The sequence below is a fragment of the Oryzias latipes genome, chromosome 21 (genome assembly GCF_002234675.1).
Source record: "Oryzias latipes chromosome 21, ASM223467v1".
Taxonomy (NCBI): Eukaryota; Metazoa; Chordata; class Actinopteri; order Beloniformes; family Adrianichthyidae; genus Oryzias; species Oryzias latipes.
The window spans coordinates 22,311,099-22,326,926 of record NC_019879.2 but is presented as its reverse complement, the minus strand read 5'-3'; the positions used below and the strand labels follow the sequence as shown (position 1 = coordinate 22,326,926).

The 15,828-nt window shown below is 36.3% G+C and overlaps 1 protein-coding gene across 1 annotated transcript; it reads left to right on the top strand.

Annotated features, from left to right (window-relative positions):
* The first annotated feature begins 3,912 nt into the window (after nucleotides 1–3,912).
* Nucleotides 3,913–11,756, top strand: chrna1 (cholinergic receptor nicotinic alpha 1 subunit). The gene is made up of 9 exons (XM_020713072.2): nucleotides 3,913–4,112; nucleotides 4,996–5,138; nucleotides 5,219–5,263; nucleotides 7,782–7,891; nucleotides 8,194–8,389; nucleotides 8,571–8,808; nucleotides 10,561–10,784; nucleotides 10,941–11,177; nucleotides 11,275–11,756. The coding sequence occupies exons 1-9, from the start codon at nucleotides 4,070–4,072 to the stop codon at nucleotides 11,407–11,409; spliced, it is 1,371 nt and encodes a 456-aa protein (XP_020568731.1). The 5' UTR covers nucleotides 3,913–4,069; the 3' UTR covers nucleotides 11,410–11,756.
* The last annotated feature ends 4,072 nt before the right edge of the window (nucleotides 11,757–15,828 follow it).

Below are 15,828 nucleotides of genomic sequence, written 5' to 3'. Positions count from 1 at the left end.
ACAAAAATAAAGTATAGAAGAAGAGGAATATTGAGCCTATAAGCTGTAAGAATGACAACTGCCAGGACGCGGTCATGAACAGGACCTTTATGTTGTGTGAGAGCAGCATGTGCAGTCCTGATGTTATAAATACTTGTCCAAAAAAAGCCGCACGGTGACTGTGGCGGCCCGTCTGTTTATTCATGATGGCAGGCTGTGCCCATGAGCCAAACTTCACCTGATTTCACAGGAAAGCCTCTAACAGCACATCAGTGACTCTGGTTTTCTGCCAGGCAAAAACAAATTCACATCTCCTGAGGCTGCACCAGCATTCATCTGGAGCTGCTAATTACGATATGTGCAAATAATGTCACATAAAATGAATAACCTGCAAGTGATGGTTCCAGCTCAACTATGGCTCAGTCAACACTTTTTTATGTTCCACTTTCTTTTTTGTTAATTACATTATGTATTGGGAATCTGAACTATTACAGTCAATTGTTTTTTTTGTTTATTTTTATTTGTATTTCTCATTGTCTTTCTACATCAGTTAGGGGGGTGGGAGGTGTAAAAGAAGTGGGGGGTTGTGTGTAGGTACAGGGAGGGGGGCCCTATTTTAGCATTTTTTATTTTTGTGCTTGTTTATTTTAATTTTCATGCCTGTTTTTATAGTATTTATTTTGTTGAGCGCAGTCACCACACTGCATTCGTGGTGTGAGCAAAACCCAGGCTTTTCTCTGGCAACTGTGTGCAGGAATTGGATTTTCAGTCAAGCATTCAGCCATCACTAGCCATTTTACATATATCACATCTTTATCCTCGATGGGCATTGTCCATGAAAAGACATAAGTCATGCCAATAAAGCGATCGAGCCCGTCTGATGCTGTGATAACACTGCAGAAGGATGTCAGCTGAATGTATTGTTGGTTGTTGTTCAAAGCAGTGAGAGTGAAATATGAGAAGCTGCGATGCATGATGCAGCTGACCTTTTTACTGAACATGATGGTAATGCATGTGTCTCCACTGACTATACTGACCTCAATACATCAGGATCTGTTGGAATAGGAAAAAAGGTTCATCTTACTACAGACAAGAATTTGGATTACAGTATTTTATATATTTAGTAACTTTTTCATCCTACAAAAAAGAATCTAAAATCTAAAAAAGCTATAAACCATTTAAAAAATATAATTATGGATGTCTTTATACATATAATTAACTATAACTAATAGATTAAAAGGACAGACATGACATTTTTCATTGTTGTGCTCGGATATATGTCTGCAGTCATATATTTATATATTTATGCAAAGTTATTCCTTCTGTTCTTCATTAATCAACCTCAAACTTAAGATTTCAAACGTTCTTTAATTCCACTCCATCTCTCATTTGAAACATTTACCTCCTTAAAAAAGAAGGTTGTAACTTTTTCCATTTCATATACTTGTCTAAGGTAATTTTTCCATATTGTTAGTGATTTTATACTTTTCCAATTTATTGTAAGAAAAAAGTAATTTTCTTTAAAAGAAATCTGTTTCTTTGTTGTTGCTGGTAAAGCGTTTTGTAATCTTCACATTCGAATAAACATTAATGTAATTCATTCTTTTATATCTATTACCCTTATAGATTATATAACATTGTTGCTTTTTTTTTTTTTTAAAGAGGTTTTAGAAATTTAAACTCTTAAAAAAGCAGGGTTTGTTGCCCCTCAGAGAAACACTGGGAAGCCCACAGGAACTATAACTGACCTCTAACAGTGTTGAAGGTTTTAAATGAAGAAACAGTGACTGGTTAAATTTAGGTAACCTGAGTGACAGCATAGAAACAAAGGGTGGGGGCTGGGATGGATTAAAATAAATCTCTTCCATTTTAAATGTTGCCAAACTGGTCATTTGCTCCTAAGTGAGATGAATGAGGCTTGTGGTTGAATGGCTGCCTGATTGAAGGCATGCTTGATGCATCACAGTCCTGAGGTGAGGTGCTGCAAAACAAAGAAGAAATGTACAGTTAAAAAAAGAAATGATGTCAGAAAACTGAAAAAATAATAGTATTGAACAGGAAACATTATTTCAAACGTTAAGACAAAATTCTGTGAAAGACTTTCAAACATGCAGTTATGAAGGTGACATTTCATCTTGGCCGCAGGGTGTTTTTTATTGATAGAGGCAATTGAGTATAACCTGCAGTAAAATTGCTGGTGCATCTCTGAATGACATCTGTGACCTGCAGAAGGTCATGTCTTTGAAAGAAGACATGACCCAAGCAATCCCTTTATGATTCCTATCAGATTCAGGTGAAATCTGGCAGTGAGCTGAACAAACAAGTCTGTTCTTGCTGCTGCAGTACAGACGTGTCACTATTGTTTTTGTAGAGGTCCTATCTCATTTTATAATCAATAATCTCATAACGTTCCAAGAGTACGTTCAAGAGATTCCAGCGCCGGCCGAGGATGTTCACGTCTACAAGTCTAGTCTGCAATCCACAGGTGTCTCTGTTTCATAAACCACTTAGCACAGAAACAAAATAGAGACCAGGAATCACAGACAGCTTTGCCGCTGACTTAAGCACGTCTTATCTGGTAATGCACGCAGGTTTCACTGTTCATTTTGCAGCAAGCAAGCATATTTCTCAATACGATGTTAATGCATTTATGTGGAATGCATAAAAATATAATGGAATCCCTGTTCACCTCCAGAATACTCACTCACCACTGTATGAACGTAGTTCATTTTGCTTAGCTGAGAACATTTTCAAAAATAACAATTTCAAGTAAAAATTGTCATTAGTTAATAAAAAAGTGACATCTTTAATACTGAAATGGATATTACTAACCAGTTTATTAAAAATAATGTTTTTAATATGCTATTGTTTTTGTATTAAAGACCGATTTTAATGAATAGTGTGTTTTTGGTGGTTTTTAACATGTTCTTGTTGGATTTTTCTGATGATGGACACATATAAAGAAAATTAAGCTTAAAAAGCTGGAAAAAGAGCTTATTTGTAATGTTAGGTTGGAGGTGTGGGGGTAAGCTAGTAAGTGAGTGTGTAAACAAAGAGCTCTCAGTTATGGGTGATGGGAAAGGGGGCGGGGGGTTGCTGCACGCCAACGGTCCTGCCCACACCACAACTCAAAGTCAAATTTCTAATGAACTACTGACGCTCTGCATAAACTGTGTCCTAGAAAACAATAAAGTTTTTTTCTATTTTGGCTAAAAGTGGCATAATCATAATTAAAAGACCACTGAAAACACCTTTTCAATAGTTCAAAAGATTATCTTTTTGTTTACCTCCTAAAACATACTTTTAGAAGCTCCAAAAACAAATTTTATATTCAGGAGATAATTTCTTCATCCTTTAAACATACCAAAGTTGACAGGAATGCCTTGCTTCAAAAGCTGAAAGGAAATCCAGAGGTGACTGTGCCTTCTCAGCTGTTGCCCCAAGACTGCTGCAATGACTTGCATGGTGCACATAAGCCCGGTAGATTCTTTCTCTATTTTTAAATCCTCTCTTGAAGCACATTTGTCCTCATAAGCTCTGAACTCAGTCTGAGGTGTTTGTTGGTTTTAATATATTTTTAAATATTTATTTTCTCTCATATCTTACATGAAATTCCAAATTTTTGTCATTTGGTCAGTTTTCTTGTTTTTAAAGAGCTTTATAAATAAAGATACTTTGACTTTTGTTGTTCCTATGCTCAAGATATTTTCAAAAACTAAGACTATTAAACACAAAATTTTGTTTTTTTTATTGCAATGGCTGTGAAAGTAAAGCTATCAAAGCTCTCATTTAGGGACAGTTAGTCAGAGTTTTAAAAAAAGGGGAGGGCAGGAAGCATGTGTTGTGCTGGATTACACTGGCATGTTGATCTTTTTAACTGATGGCAGAGAACGTAGTCCTCTCAAATAACAAGCATTGCCAAGTGGTTATTTCCATGCACTGTTAGACACCAACTGTAAGCCTGCTGGTGGAGGGTGGTGGAGCGAGCCATCTTAGAGAAAAATGACCGTTTAGAGAAGGTTTTGCTTATTTTCAGATTTTGTATTGTCATCAACTCACGGTTTTGATCTCCACAGGCTTCTTTGCAGGAATGGGAACGTTATTTTTTGCTTTTCAAGTGATCATTTTAGCAGGTAAGAAGTTAACAGTGTGTGTTAAGTAAATGCTCGTGTCAAGTATCCAAACTTTCATATTTTTGGCATTTAAAACACGGTGAGGTTTATAATTTTACTTACTAAACTTATCTTTTCTTGTGTTTAACACAAGATTTCCAATCTTAGAAAAAAAAATTAAATATATAGAATAATATAGAGCAAACTTAAATTGTCCATAAAGGCATCTATTGCTTTTTTTGGTTGTATATCAACTTAGCTCCTTTTGAATGTTTGTAGTTTTTCTATGTTTAGTGTAGAGTGTCTACTGAATGAAGCACCAAAAAGCTTGTTGATGTAAAGTGACCTTCATCTCAAGGTTGGCTGAAATGTGAAAGAAGATCCTTCTCCGGCTTGTGGAGGACAAGATGTGGAAGCATTATAAGTAAATCTCTGTTAGAGGCCCTCCGAGGGGAGCCATCAGTAGGAGATACAAATGGTTCAGTTTCAAGACATTTAAAATCTGACATAAGAAGCTTTTTCTTATGGATTTTTTCTCCCCCATGTTCTCGAAATTCAAATAGTTTTTCTAAGTTATGGGAATTTAGTTGGTCAAAAATAGTCATCAGATACATGTTATGTGTCCTGGTTGTATCAAAAATTAATAAGAAAATGCTTAAAGCTTGTTTTATTTGTTTGCAGCCATTGCTTGTTTTGACTGTTAGTCCAAACTGAACTGGTGAGAAAATACCAGGTGTCAGCTAACTTCAATGTACCAGTGCTGTTCTGTGGTACAGTATTAAATTAAATCAAGCCTGACAGGCACAGAGACAACCCCACAGAGTCATTCAAGTGACTAAATCTAAGTAACTTATCAGCAAACGGCTCTTGTTGTAAATTATGTACATTGACATTTTTGTTTCAGGTGCTGCCTTTGCATCTTCTGATGAAACCCGTCTGGTTAAAACCCTTTTCACTGGGTACAATAAGGTCGTCCGCCCCGTCAATCATTACAAGGACCCTGTTGTTGTCACTGTGGGACTTCAGCTCATTCAGCTCATCAGTGTGGTGAGGCTTCATGCCACAGTATTTCACGCCATCTGTCTAAAGACCTGCTTTCTTCAATTACAATATGTTTGGATCTGCAGGATGAGGTCAACCAGATCGTCAGCAGCAATGTGCGACTGAAACAGGTTTGACACAAGACTCTTTTCTCCATAAGACAGAAAAGTGAACCATATATTTAGGAACATTAGTTGATTTTCTGTTCATTTATTCCATTCTAGTATTAGTGAAGCCTTTTTGAATCAAGTTCAAATTGACTTAACACTTACATCAGGCAAAACACACTCTTAAGCAGACTTTCTCATTAGCATGATCCAAACTTTTTCTAAAAACCCTTGAAGCTGGTCCATGTTTTCTGTCCTGTAATTCATCATCATTCCACCAGAGGCAGTAGAAGGGCTTTTCCTGCTCATTTCAAAATGTCTGCTTTAGTGAAATCTCAACTTTTGATGGCAAAGGTTTTGCTAATTTTCAAAACTTCATCGCGGGTCTAGTTTTATTCATTGTTTAAATGAATTCTTGCTTTATGGAAATTATACAAAATTTGTTGATAATGAATTCAGTATAATAAAGTGATTCCATGTTAAAATGTGTGAATCAAATTTGAGATGGTGGGTAAATAAGGTGCTTTTTTACTTGTATCAATATTTTTGTATCCCAAAACTGACATTGTGTATGCAAATTTTCACAAAATTATTCAAGTATTCAAGGATTTTTTGTTATTTCATCACAGGGGTGAAACAAAATTCCTGGCTCTGGTCCTGGACCAGCTGATTACAGTGCAAAATATGGCAAAAAATGATATATGTCAAATTAACTTGAAATAAGTAGTTCTAATGGAGTATTGCACAAAGTATAAATACAAATAATGTATCATAAATGATACCATCTATTTCTCAGTAACAAAATGATACAGCATTTTCTGTGGATTTCATCAAAGGATTTAAAAATAATTTTGATTCCAGGAAAAATTAATTTTCTGTCAATTATTTGATGTAGTGGACTTTGAGCAAATTTGTTTTCTTGAGCTCTGAACTCAGTTGACATGATTAAACCACATACTTAAATTAAGATATGTTTTTGAGGGCAGACTGTTGATGATTACAGATTAGAAACATGCAGCTTTGGAGGCAGGAACACCACAAACTGTATTTACATAAGAGAGAAGAAAAAAAAATTGTCATGGGATTGCTGCTTAAATACTGTAGGGCTCCCAAATACGTGGAGTGACCTTTGAATGGTTGGTCTGCTGGAACATGTGCGTCTGTGTTTGGTTTGAACCTACAAGCTTGATCAAAAATGAAAAATGTAAGCCTCAGCATTAGAGCAAAGGGGATGTTTGCCTGTTGAACCAAAACAACTCTTTACATTGACAGCAAGCCATTCTTAGATCATGTCGTTTCATGCTGGGAATCTTGACGAATTGGGAGCCATTAACTTGATTGTTCAAAGTGATTTCTGTTTAGTGATGGGAGGCTGGAAGGGCATAGGTCAGGTGGCAGAATGAAGTCCTTGAGGCCAGGGTCATTGAAATCCTGCCTTTTTTTTAAACTAAACCAAAATGTCTAACCTGGTGGACGGAGTTATGGCAGCTGTTAATCCAAACAGTGGAGAACTGTAACTGCATATTTACTTTGAGGTGTAATTTTTAATTCTTGGAAAAAAAGGTTAACATCTTTTGAGAAACCTATTGGGAAAAATAATATCTTTCTTGTTGGTTTTGTCATCCCATTATAGTATCTGTACAAATTGACAAACAGACTTCTGATTCTGGACAACCCCCTACTACAACATTTCTCAGTGTAGTGAAAGACCCTAAAAATACAAACTCTTAAGTTTTATGTTCATAGTAATAATATGCAGCAGAGAGTCAGTTCTAAAAATCTATGCACAATAGAACAAAAAGGACTTTTGACCTCTGTGGTGTTATATTTGTTACTGGTACTTGATGTTTTGGAGTCATTAATGTTTTTTGAAGTTATTTTTAACAAATGGCTCTTGCAAGTCTGGCAGTTTTGTATATTTACTTTTTGTAGTCATTATTACATTGGTGGTCCAAGTGTCATTGTTTTGCAGTTGAGTCATGGCATCTGGACTATTTTCTTTATTGTTTTTTTTTTTTCATTTTAGACATTAATGGTAGACAACACAATAAAAAGAATCCCACAGATTTATCAAATTTATTACAGAAATAATGAAATGCATAAATAAAAAACTAAAACAAAGACACACCTATGAGATTCATTAAAAATAGTGATTATCAAATAAAGTGGTTAGCAAATTCAGCTTAATCCAGTGCTTGGAAAGGAGTGTGAAGAAGCAAATTTATAGAGTCCCACCCCCAATTATTTTATAATTTTGCGTTGCCTTCGTGATCCGGTTCAGGTCAGATCAAGTGCAGTGACTTAAAATCCTCTTTCTTACAACGTTTCACTACATTTCTAACTGGCTTCATCAGTTGTTCTCCTTGTTCTTGACTCAAAATATTTTTGCTGCTCCCATTATTGAAATAAAATGAAAAAATTAGATATTTTATTCTTGTTCTGCATTAAAAAAATGGTATAGTTCAGGTTTCATACTGTTTTTAAGTTACTTTTTATACCTTGATCTGCTGATCCATTGTTCTGTCTATGCTTTCCTTTTTAGCAATGGAAAGATGTGAACTTGCAGTGGAACCCAGAGGATTATGGTGGCATCAGAAAGATCAGAGTCCCCTCCACTGACATTTGGCGTCCGGATTTGGTCCTCTACAACAAGTATGTTATTAAACTTAATCCACACTACGTCTCCCTGGCTGTGAAAGCTTACTTGTTATTACAGTCAGCTTTGTACAACCCCAAAATACTGCCCATTGAAAAGAATCGGCACAGTTGCTTGGCAGGGATATCTTAAGACTCACTTTCCAGTACGGCACTTCTCAGATTTCAATACCCCCACCCTCTCTTACACCCCCACAACCGCTTGTGTCCACCCTCCTGGAGGCCCTGGTGTCTCTCAGCATTAGAATTTAAGCCGTCATCTCCATGTTGATGCGGTTTGTGTTTGCCTTTGCCCGCAGTGCTGATGGTGACTTTGCCATCGTTCACGAGACTAAAGTGCTGCTGGAGCACACTGGAATGATTACATGGAACCCGCCGGCCATCTTTAAGAGCTACTGCGAGATCATAGTCCTGCACTTTCCCTTTGACCTCCAGAACTGCACCATGAAGCTTGGGACCTGGACCTATGATGGAAACTTGGTCGTCGTGAACCCCGTACTGCCTCCTCGTCAGCACTCTCACTTGTCACTGTCACTTTATGACCTTAGATTGATTTACAAAAAAATTACGATTGAAATAAATAAGTGAAATTAACTACTCTGAATTTTAACACTGGGTTTTAAATAATTTTGAGTGTACTGCTAAACTTCAACCAGACTGTTGTTTCTCTTAACAGGACAGTGATCGCCCTGATCTCAGTAACTTCATGGAAAGTGGAGAATGGGTCATGAAGGACTATCGAGGTTGGAAGCATTGGGTGTACTATGCTTGCTGTCAAGACACCCCCTACCTGGACATTACGTACCACTTCCTCATGCTGAGGCTTCCGCTGTACTTCATTGTCAACGTCATCATACCCTGCATGCTCTTCTCCTTCCTGACTGGTCTGGTGTTTTATCTGCCGACAGACTCTGGTACGTTCACAAAAACAGAAGCCAGTTATCTCATTCAGGAGTGGTCTTGATCTCAGACACATGTCCAAAATCTGGCCTGTGGGCGTTAAAGTTTCTACCAGCCCACAGACTTCTGTCATGAAAAACAATATTTTGCTGCCCAAGCACTTTCTAAAAACTGTGTGTACCGTATGTATTTCTTGAGTGTGTTTGCCTAAATTATGTTAGAAGCCATTGTTAATCTGGGGCAACAACCTGTGGCTTCTTGACCTTCAGCACCTTAAGGCCCAAAACAGACGATCAGAGGAGATCAAAATCACAGTACCTCTGAATGAGATAACTAATTCTTGTTTACTTATTGTTAGTACACACGTTTAATTTACAATTTATTACCTTGCATGAAATACTAGGAAAACTGGAAAATTTCCCTGGTCAGTACCCAGGTGTTTGTCTCTGACTCACACTGGTTGGATTTTTTTTAAAGATGTCCTGGATCCTTTTTAGGTCAGTGAATCAGATCATTCAAAATTAACCAATATCAAGTATGAATCGTATCATCAACCACAATTTATTATATAAATCAAAACGTACAAATGAATCGTTACACCCCTACTCAAAATCCCTTCAAGTTAATCAAAAATGTTTTTTATTCATCTTGATTTGGGCCAGTTGACCAGAAAAAAAAATATTTTTAATCCTTCTTTATGTTGAACAATTCTGACACACATGCTATGGACAGACCTTGAAAAATCCTCTTCATAAATGCTATAGATCATCCTTTTGTCTGAATTTGACCAGTGATGTGGACCACGATGACTTCACAAAATAATTCTGTCTATTTATGACTCATTTCTTTAGTTGATTTATTTAATAAGCCGGGGTTTGTTTGTTTTTTTGTGGCAAATCTTGAAATGTAACACTTCCTGCCGCTCTAAAGCATCTTTCTCTCCACATACTGCAGAAGCTGTGTACTTGTGTGCACATCTGGCCATGTTCCCAGTGAAGGCCTGCCTCATTACCCAGTGTCCCTCTGTGCTGTCATGTCTGAAAGGAGGCCTTTGCTTTAATGTATAATACATCACTTGATCTCTGTTTCTGATATTGCTGCTGACAGGAGAGTGTGAAGGAGAAGCTGGTGCCAAAAGATGCTCTCTTTGGGATAACGGGTTCTGAGCTGCTTCTGAGCTGCAGCAGCAACAACAAAACATGTCTTGCATTGTTCCTGTGTGTTACATTGTCAGAATGAGTTCACTTGTTTTATTTTTGGCTCCAGAAAACAAAAAGACCCTGACCATCACTCTTTAACTGTCAGATTGTCGTATTCAACTTTCACGTATTGAAAGTGAAATTAAACATTACTATCAGGCAGGGATACTGATTGGCTGCAGGCTCTCGCAGAAACCAGGCCAGTCTCTCCCTAGCGGCAATATAGTAAGATTTGAAGCTTATGAATCAACAGAGAGTTAAATGTCTGTGCTCTACATTTTTTTATGATTTCTTTCAAAGTAAATGTATGTATGTATGTATGTTAGTACTTATTCCTGTTTAAAGGAACTTTGAACTCTGAATATTCTTTACGAAAAAACTGTTTTTTCTTGCCTGTCATCTCACAATGCCCACAATGACTTGCCTCTTGGCTGGATCCTTTGACCAACTGATATTAGACTGAAAATATATTTCTGTTGGTCACAGTACTTCATACTGTGGTTTTCTGAATCACACATAGCCTGAACAAAAAGTGAGCAGTTCAAAATGGTCTGCTGTGTCTTCCAGGTGAGAAAATGACTCTGAGCATCTCCGTTTTGCTGTCTCTAACTGTGTTCCTGCTGGTCATTGTGGAGCTCATCCCCTCCACCTCCAGCGCTGTACCCCTCATTGGAAAGTACATGCTCTTCACCATGGTGTTTGTCATTGCTTCTATCATTATCACTGTCATTGTCATCAACACCCACCACCGCTCTCCAAGCACCCACACCATGCCAGACTGGGTCCGCAAGGTGAGAAAAAGAACTTTTAGCTGTTAAGCTCTTCTTTCTTCTGTGTTTTACTGCCATCTGGTGGTAACTGGCTCAACATACCTGTATTTTCATGTTTTCTATGTGTGCTTTATTAACCAGTGGAAATAAAACCTTTTTTCTATTTTTCTCCAATAGGTTTTCATAGAAACTATTCCAAACCTTATGTTCTTCTCAACTATGAAACGACCGGCGAAAGAAAAGCAAAATAAACCAGTCTATACTGCAGAGTTTGACATCTCAGAAATCTCCGGCAACCAGGCCACTGCTGTGCATTACCAGTCACCTTTGACCAAGAATCCTGACGTCCGCAGTGCCATTGAAGGAGTCAAGTACATTGCAGAGACTATGAAATCCGATGAAGAGTCCAACAATGTAAAATCACTCTTTCATTTTAAAAACTTTGTGACATTCTGCTTTGATTCTTCTGTATGTTTTGATGATTGTCGTCTCCTCTTTCTTTTCTTTTCAGGCGGCTGAAGAGTGGAAATTTGTGGCCATGGTCCTGGATCACATTCTGCTGTGTGTTTTTATGGGGGTGTGCCTCATAGGCACATTAGGTGTGTTTGCAGGCCGCCTCATTGAGCTAAGCACATACGAAGCGTGAAAAATCCTTCCTCTACAAGTGACTAAAGGCAGCTGTGCTCTGTAAAGGCTAACACATGGGTGTGGAACAGCAAAACCAAATGATCAAGCATGGTTCTTCCTTCAATCAAATCCTAATTGTTTTAATAAATGATTCTTAAATCATTTGACTTTAGAATTCAAGACTTTATGATGAACTATAATTTAAATGCATCCTATATTAATTCATGAGCCTTTTATCATCTCGGTTTTCATAGGTTTTTAGGAAAATGTTTCTTTTACTCACTAATATTTGACTTTTTTCCTTTTGCAGTTAAGTTTGTACATGTGTGACACCCATTTTTAGTTTATTAAAAAAGATTGAACATTTGTGAGAGTCTGACTTTTTTGCTTGCCATACTTTTCTAGTAACACTTTCCAAATAGGAGCATAAACGTTGATGACGATGAATGAATGGTTAATTGTTCTTTTTGTCCGTAAACATGTGAAGAACATATTGAATTTTAACTAATATATCAAGATTTCTCTGTTTAAAATATTTTTCTGGTTTTTATTTGCTTTCATGTTTGTAAAAGTAATTTTTTTTTAGAGTTCCTTCCTAACCAAAAATTTATAACTTTGCTCTGTTCTCAGATTTTTACTTAAGTAAAATACATTTTACACTCATCTGTGCAAAATACTTTGAAACTGTGTTGGTAGATCAGGGATCTGCAACCTTTAACACTAAGCAAGCCAAATGGGCCACTTTCTTTTTAACCAAAACATACCTAGAGCTGCAAGGTTCCACCTCATACTGTAAGAAAAAAAAAAATGTTTATATTTTTTGTGGCCACTATACCATTCTCTTTTTTAAATGTTTTTTTGAAAAATTTACAATAAACAAAGTATGATGATATATAAGAAAAATAAGATACACAAATAAAATCCTCTTGCTGCAGATTTACTTGAAACTTAGAGAAGGTCCAGTCAAACATCTCTCAGAATATTTGCTTTGAACTTATTCTGATAATAAACCACTCTTACTGCAGATTAAACCTTTTACCATAATTTACTTAGTTTTCTGATGTGTTTAAAATCTAAACATAAAGGACCACTTGACAAAAACAAATTAACCAAAAATTACATGAAATTGTTGGCATTGAAGCCAGAGAGCCACAATGGAGAGATAAAAGATCTGTATGTGGCTCTGTAGCCACAAATTACAGACATGAGATGGATAACTCAACTCCAGTATGCAAGGAAAAAGGTTTAATTGCTCAGGATGTCTTGGAGCTGAAACAAGTGTAGTGATTCCATCTTCCCACTAATAGGTGGCGACACCCAACATGACGAGGGATGAGAGACGGCGTTAACTAAAACGGACTGAGAAAGGCGGAACAGTCTGTTGCTAGGCAACTCACCCACACTGAAGGGTGGGTGGACCCTAGTATGTAAAGCTGGCTGTCTTTGAGGTGAGATGAATGTTGAGGTCATAAAAGCACACAACTTGAACTTTTCAGCTCTAAATATGACTGTCAGTAACATATCTGATGATCCAAATGCAAAAAGCTACATTTCTGCCAGCAAACCCTTCAGTTTGTTTTTTTTCTCTTGGCTAGCAGGTTTTAACAAAGATACTTAGAGATAAAAACTTCAGGCAAAGTGATCCCAGAGATGGAAGGAATTTGCGGTTGCTGGTTTTGTGTTCTGTGTGCTCAAAGTGCAAACCACCGGGCTGATTTTAACTAAAGTCTTTACTTGTTATGTCAGTTAGTCAGTAAATCATCATTTCCTTTACATTTTCCTTATTTGTTCTGTCCAGCAGCTGAACAAAGACATAGGCAGAGAATCTTGTGTTTTGGACTGATTCTTTTATGTTTATATTAGGTTCTGTTTCATACAAATATGTATTTTGTTTCATTGTTGTTAATTCTTTCCCCCAGTTATTTGTTTTTGTTTTGCCTCAGATTTGATCAATTCTCAGAACTTCGAATTCTCAGTTTTTATTATTATTTCTGCTTCATCCTTATTAGTTATAGATCTTTTATTCCCCCACTTTTACCATTGAATTTTATCATTCTCTTTATTCTTCAAACCTCAAATCTTGTTACAAAAATGTCTCCCTTTTGTTCTTTGAGTAACCTTCATTACTTCAATCTTTCATGCTATAGTATATTATGGAGAAAAAAGTCTTCCTTAAAGCATGTAGTCTTTTTTTCTTTAATAAAATGTATTATTATTACTACTACTGATTTATTAATATTTATTATGTACTTTTTATTTATTGAGGATATATCCTTAACTACTTTCGCACACTTTCTGACTAACACGGTCCGTTAGGAGTTATAAGTTTAGTAGCTTCCACCACAATTTTCCTAAATGTTTCTTAGATCCTCCATATTTTGAGTCACATCCATCCTCAAAGGCTATTTTTCTCACATATAATTAATGATCTCTTCTGCAGTTGCAACTCTTGGGCTGCACCCTATTCTCACAGTTGTAATATTTATGGGTTTTCTCCATCTGGGACATTTCTTTATCCTTTATATGAGGCATGAGCGTCCAAAGCTGAAACATCTCCAAGGCTTTGGCACATACTCCCTCACTGAAAATGACAAATAACCTGAGAGTCTGTTCAGCAAAAGTACACTTTCAGAGTCTTTTTTTAATACTATCTCTGAATATTTGAAGCTTCCTTTCAAAAGGACCTATTTACCTTTCTGAATTCTGCTTTGCCTGCTTTTTTTAAGCTTTTTACCAAATTCTATGTCCATACTGTCTTCACTCTCTCAAACAACTAATTTACCCCTCTCCATCACAGTACACCCAGACCTACCTGGCTACTTAAGTACAACTTATTTGGAAAATGAACAATATGTACATACTAATAACATAGTTACGGCAAGTCACATATGGAGATCCACATGACCTGAAAAATGGTCCAATTCTTTATATTTTATGTGAGTGATATTGTGTAGAAGAAAAAAAAATTATAAATGAAACTATGAAACTAAATTGTGTGTTTCCAGCAGCTAATTCTGAAAAAAACTAAAAAAGCCTGAATATTTTGTTTGATGTAAACAAACTATCAAAAACAGATTAGGATTTTTTAAGATTTTAAATAAACCAATAAATGAATAAAGGACTAAGTATGTATGTCAATTTGGAGTGGTAATTGAGTGTAACTACCAAAAAACAAAATATTAAAAATCCTTAAAGGGGAAGTCCCTATAGCTTCCATGTTTCATCTTGATCTTAAATCATAAAAGTTTGAATGTATGTTTTTGCAAAATATTAATTTTACATAACAGATCTGGACTGAATTGTAATAAAACAATAGTATTTATTAGGCTTCATGCTGGTGTTTTTCGTCTTTTTGACATTTTAGAATGTATGTTAACATCATACATGTCCCTCAGCTGGGACTTCTTGCTGTGAAGCAAGAGCACTAACCACTGCTTCATCGTGCATCCCATCACTAGCCTCTCTTCTTTTTTTTTGTTTTTTGCCCCACAATAATAATGCAGGTATACTTTATACTTAGATATTTGCTGTTTTTACTTTTGTGGGAGACAATCTGCTTAATACAGCCTTAAATCTGAGGTTCTGTCCACTCTTTTGGCAGGCTAGATAATTTGATGGTGATTAGGGAAATGATAAAGTTATTGTCTTGAGTAATTGACAGTACTTCACCTCACAAAGAGAAGGTTAAAATGCCTCTGGTTTCTTATTAAGGATGTAATGGCTGACTCTCAGCCATTCCTTTAGTTTTGACAAAATTACAAAACATTAATTATTTTGCAAAATACATGGTCGATGGGACAGAAGATGCTTTCTTTTAGCGCTTGAATAAGGAATGCAGCCTCAAATGACTCAAACTGGACTAACATAGAAGTCAATTTTATTTTGACAGTCACAGCTTTATTAAAATACACTAAAAGTGTTGTTACCAAAGACTTTCAATGGTCAATTGGCAGAGTCGCTTATATGATTTCACAACTGACTATTTTTAAAGTTTCCAGGTATGCAAAGCTCTTTATAGACTTGATGAGATCATTGACAAGACAGAGGGCCGGTGGGTCTGGGCCATCATCAACTTGCATAAATTTGGTTCTATCCAGTTAACTTGGAGATCAAACTTCTTTGCTTCTTCCCTGTAAATGCCCAGAGCATTTTTTTAAGGGGCTAATGGATGTGCTGAGATGGTGTCGTCAGCATACTCCAGGTCAGGATGCATACACATGACAGTTAAAGTCTTACATAGAGCATTACCAGTGTGACATAACCAAATTCTGTGAATGAAATATACTATGAAGAACAATGTTAGCATATTTTCTTTTTGTTGAAAGTCATTTATGGGGTACTTATTCTTTTCTCAGCTTTGTTTTTGGAGAACAAAATCAGCAAATTTGCCTTTACAACTTCAGGTGTTGTATTTAAAATGTTGTGTTCTGAATGTAGT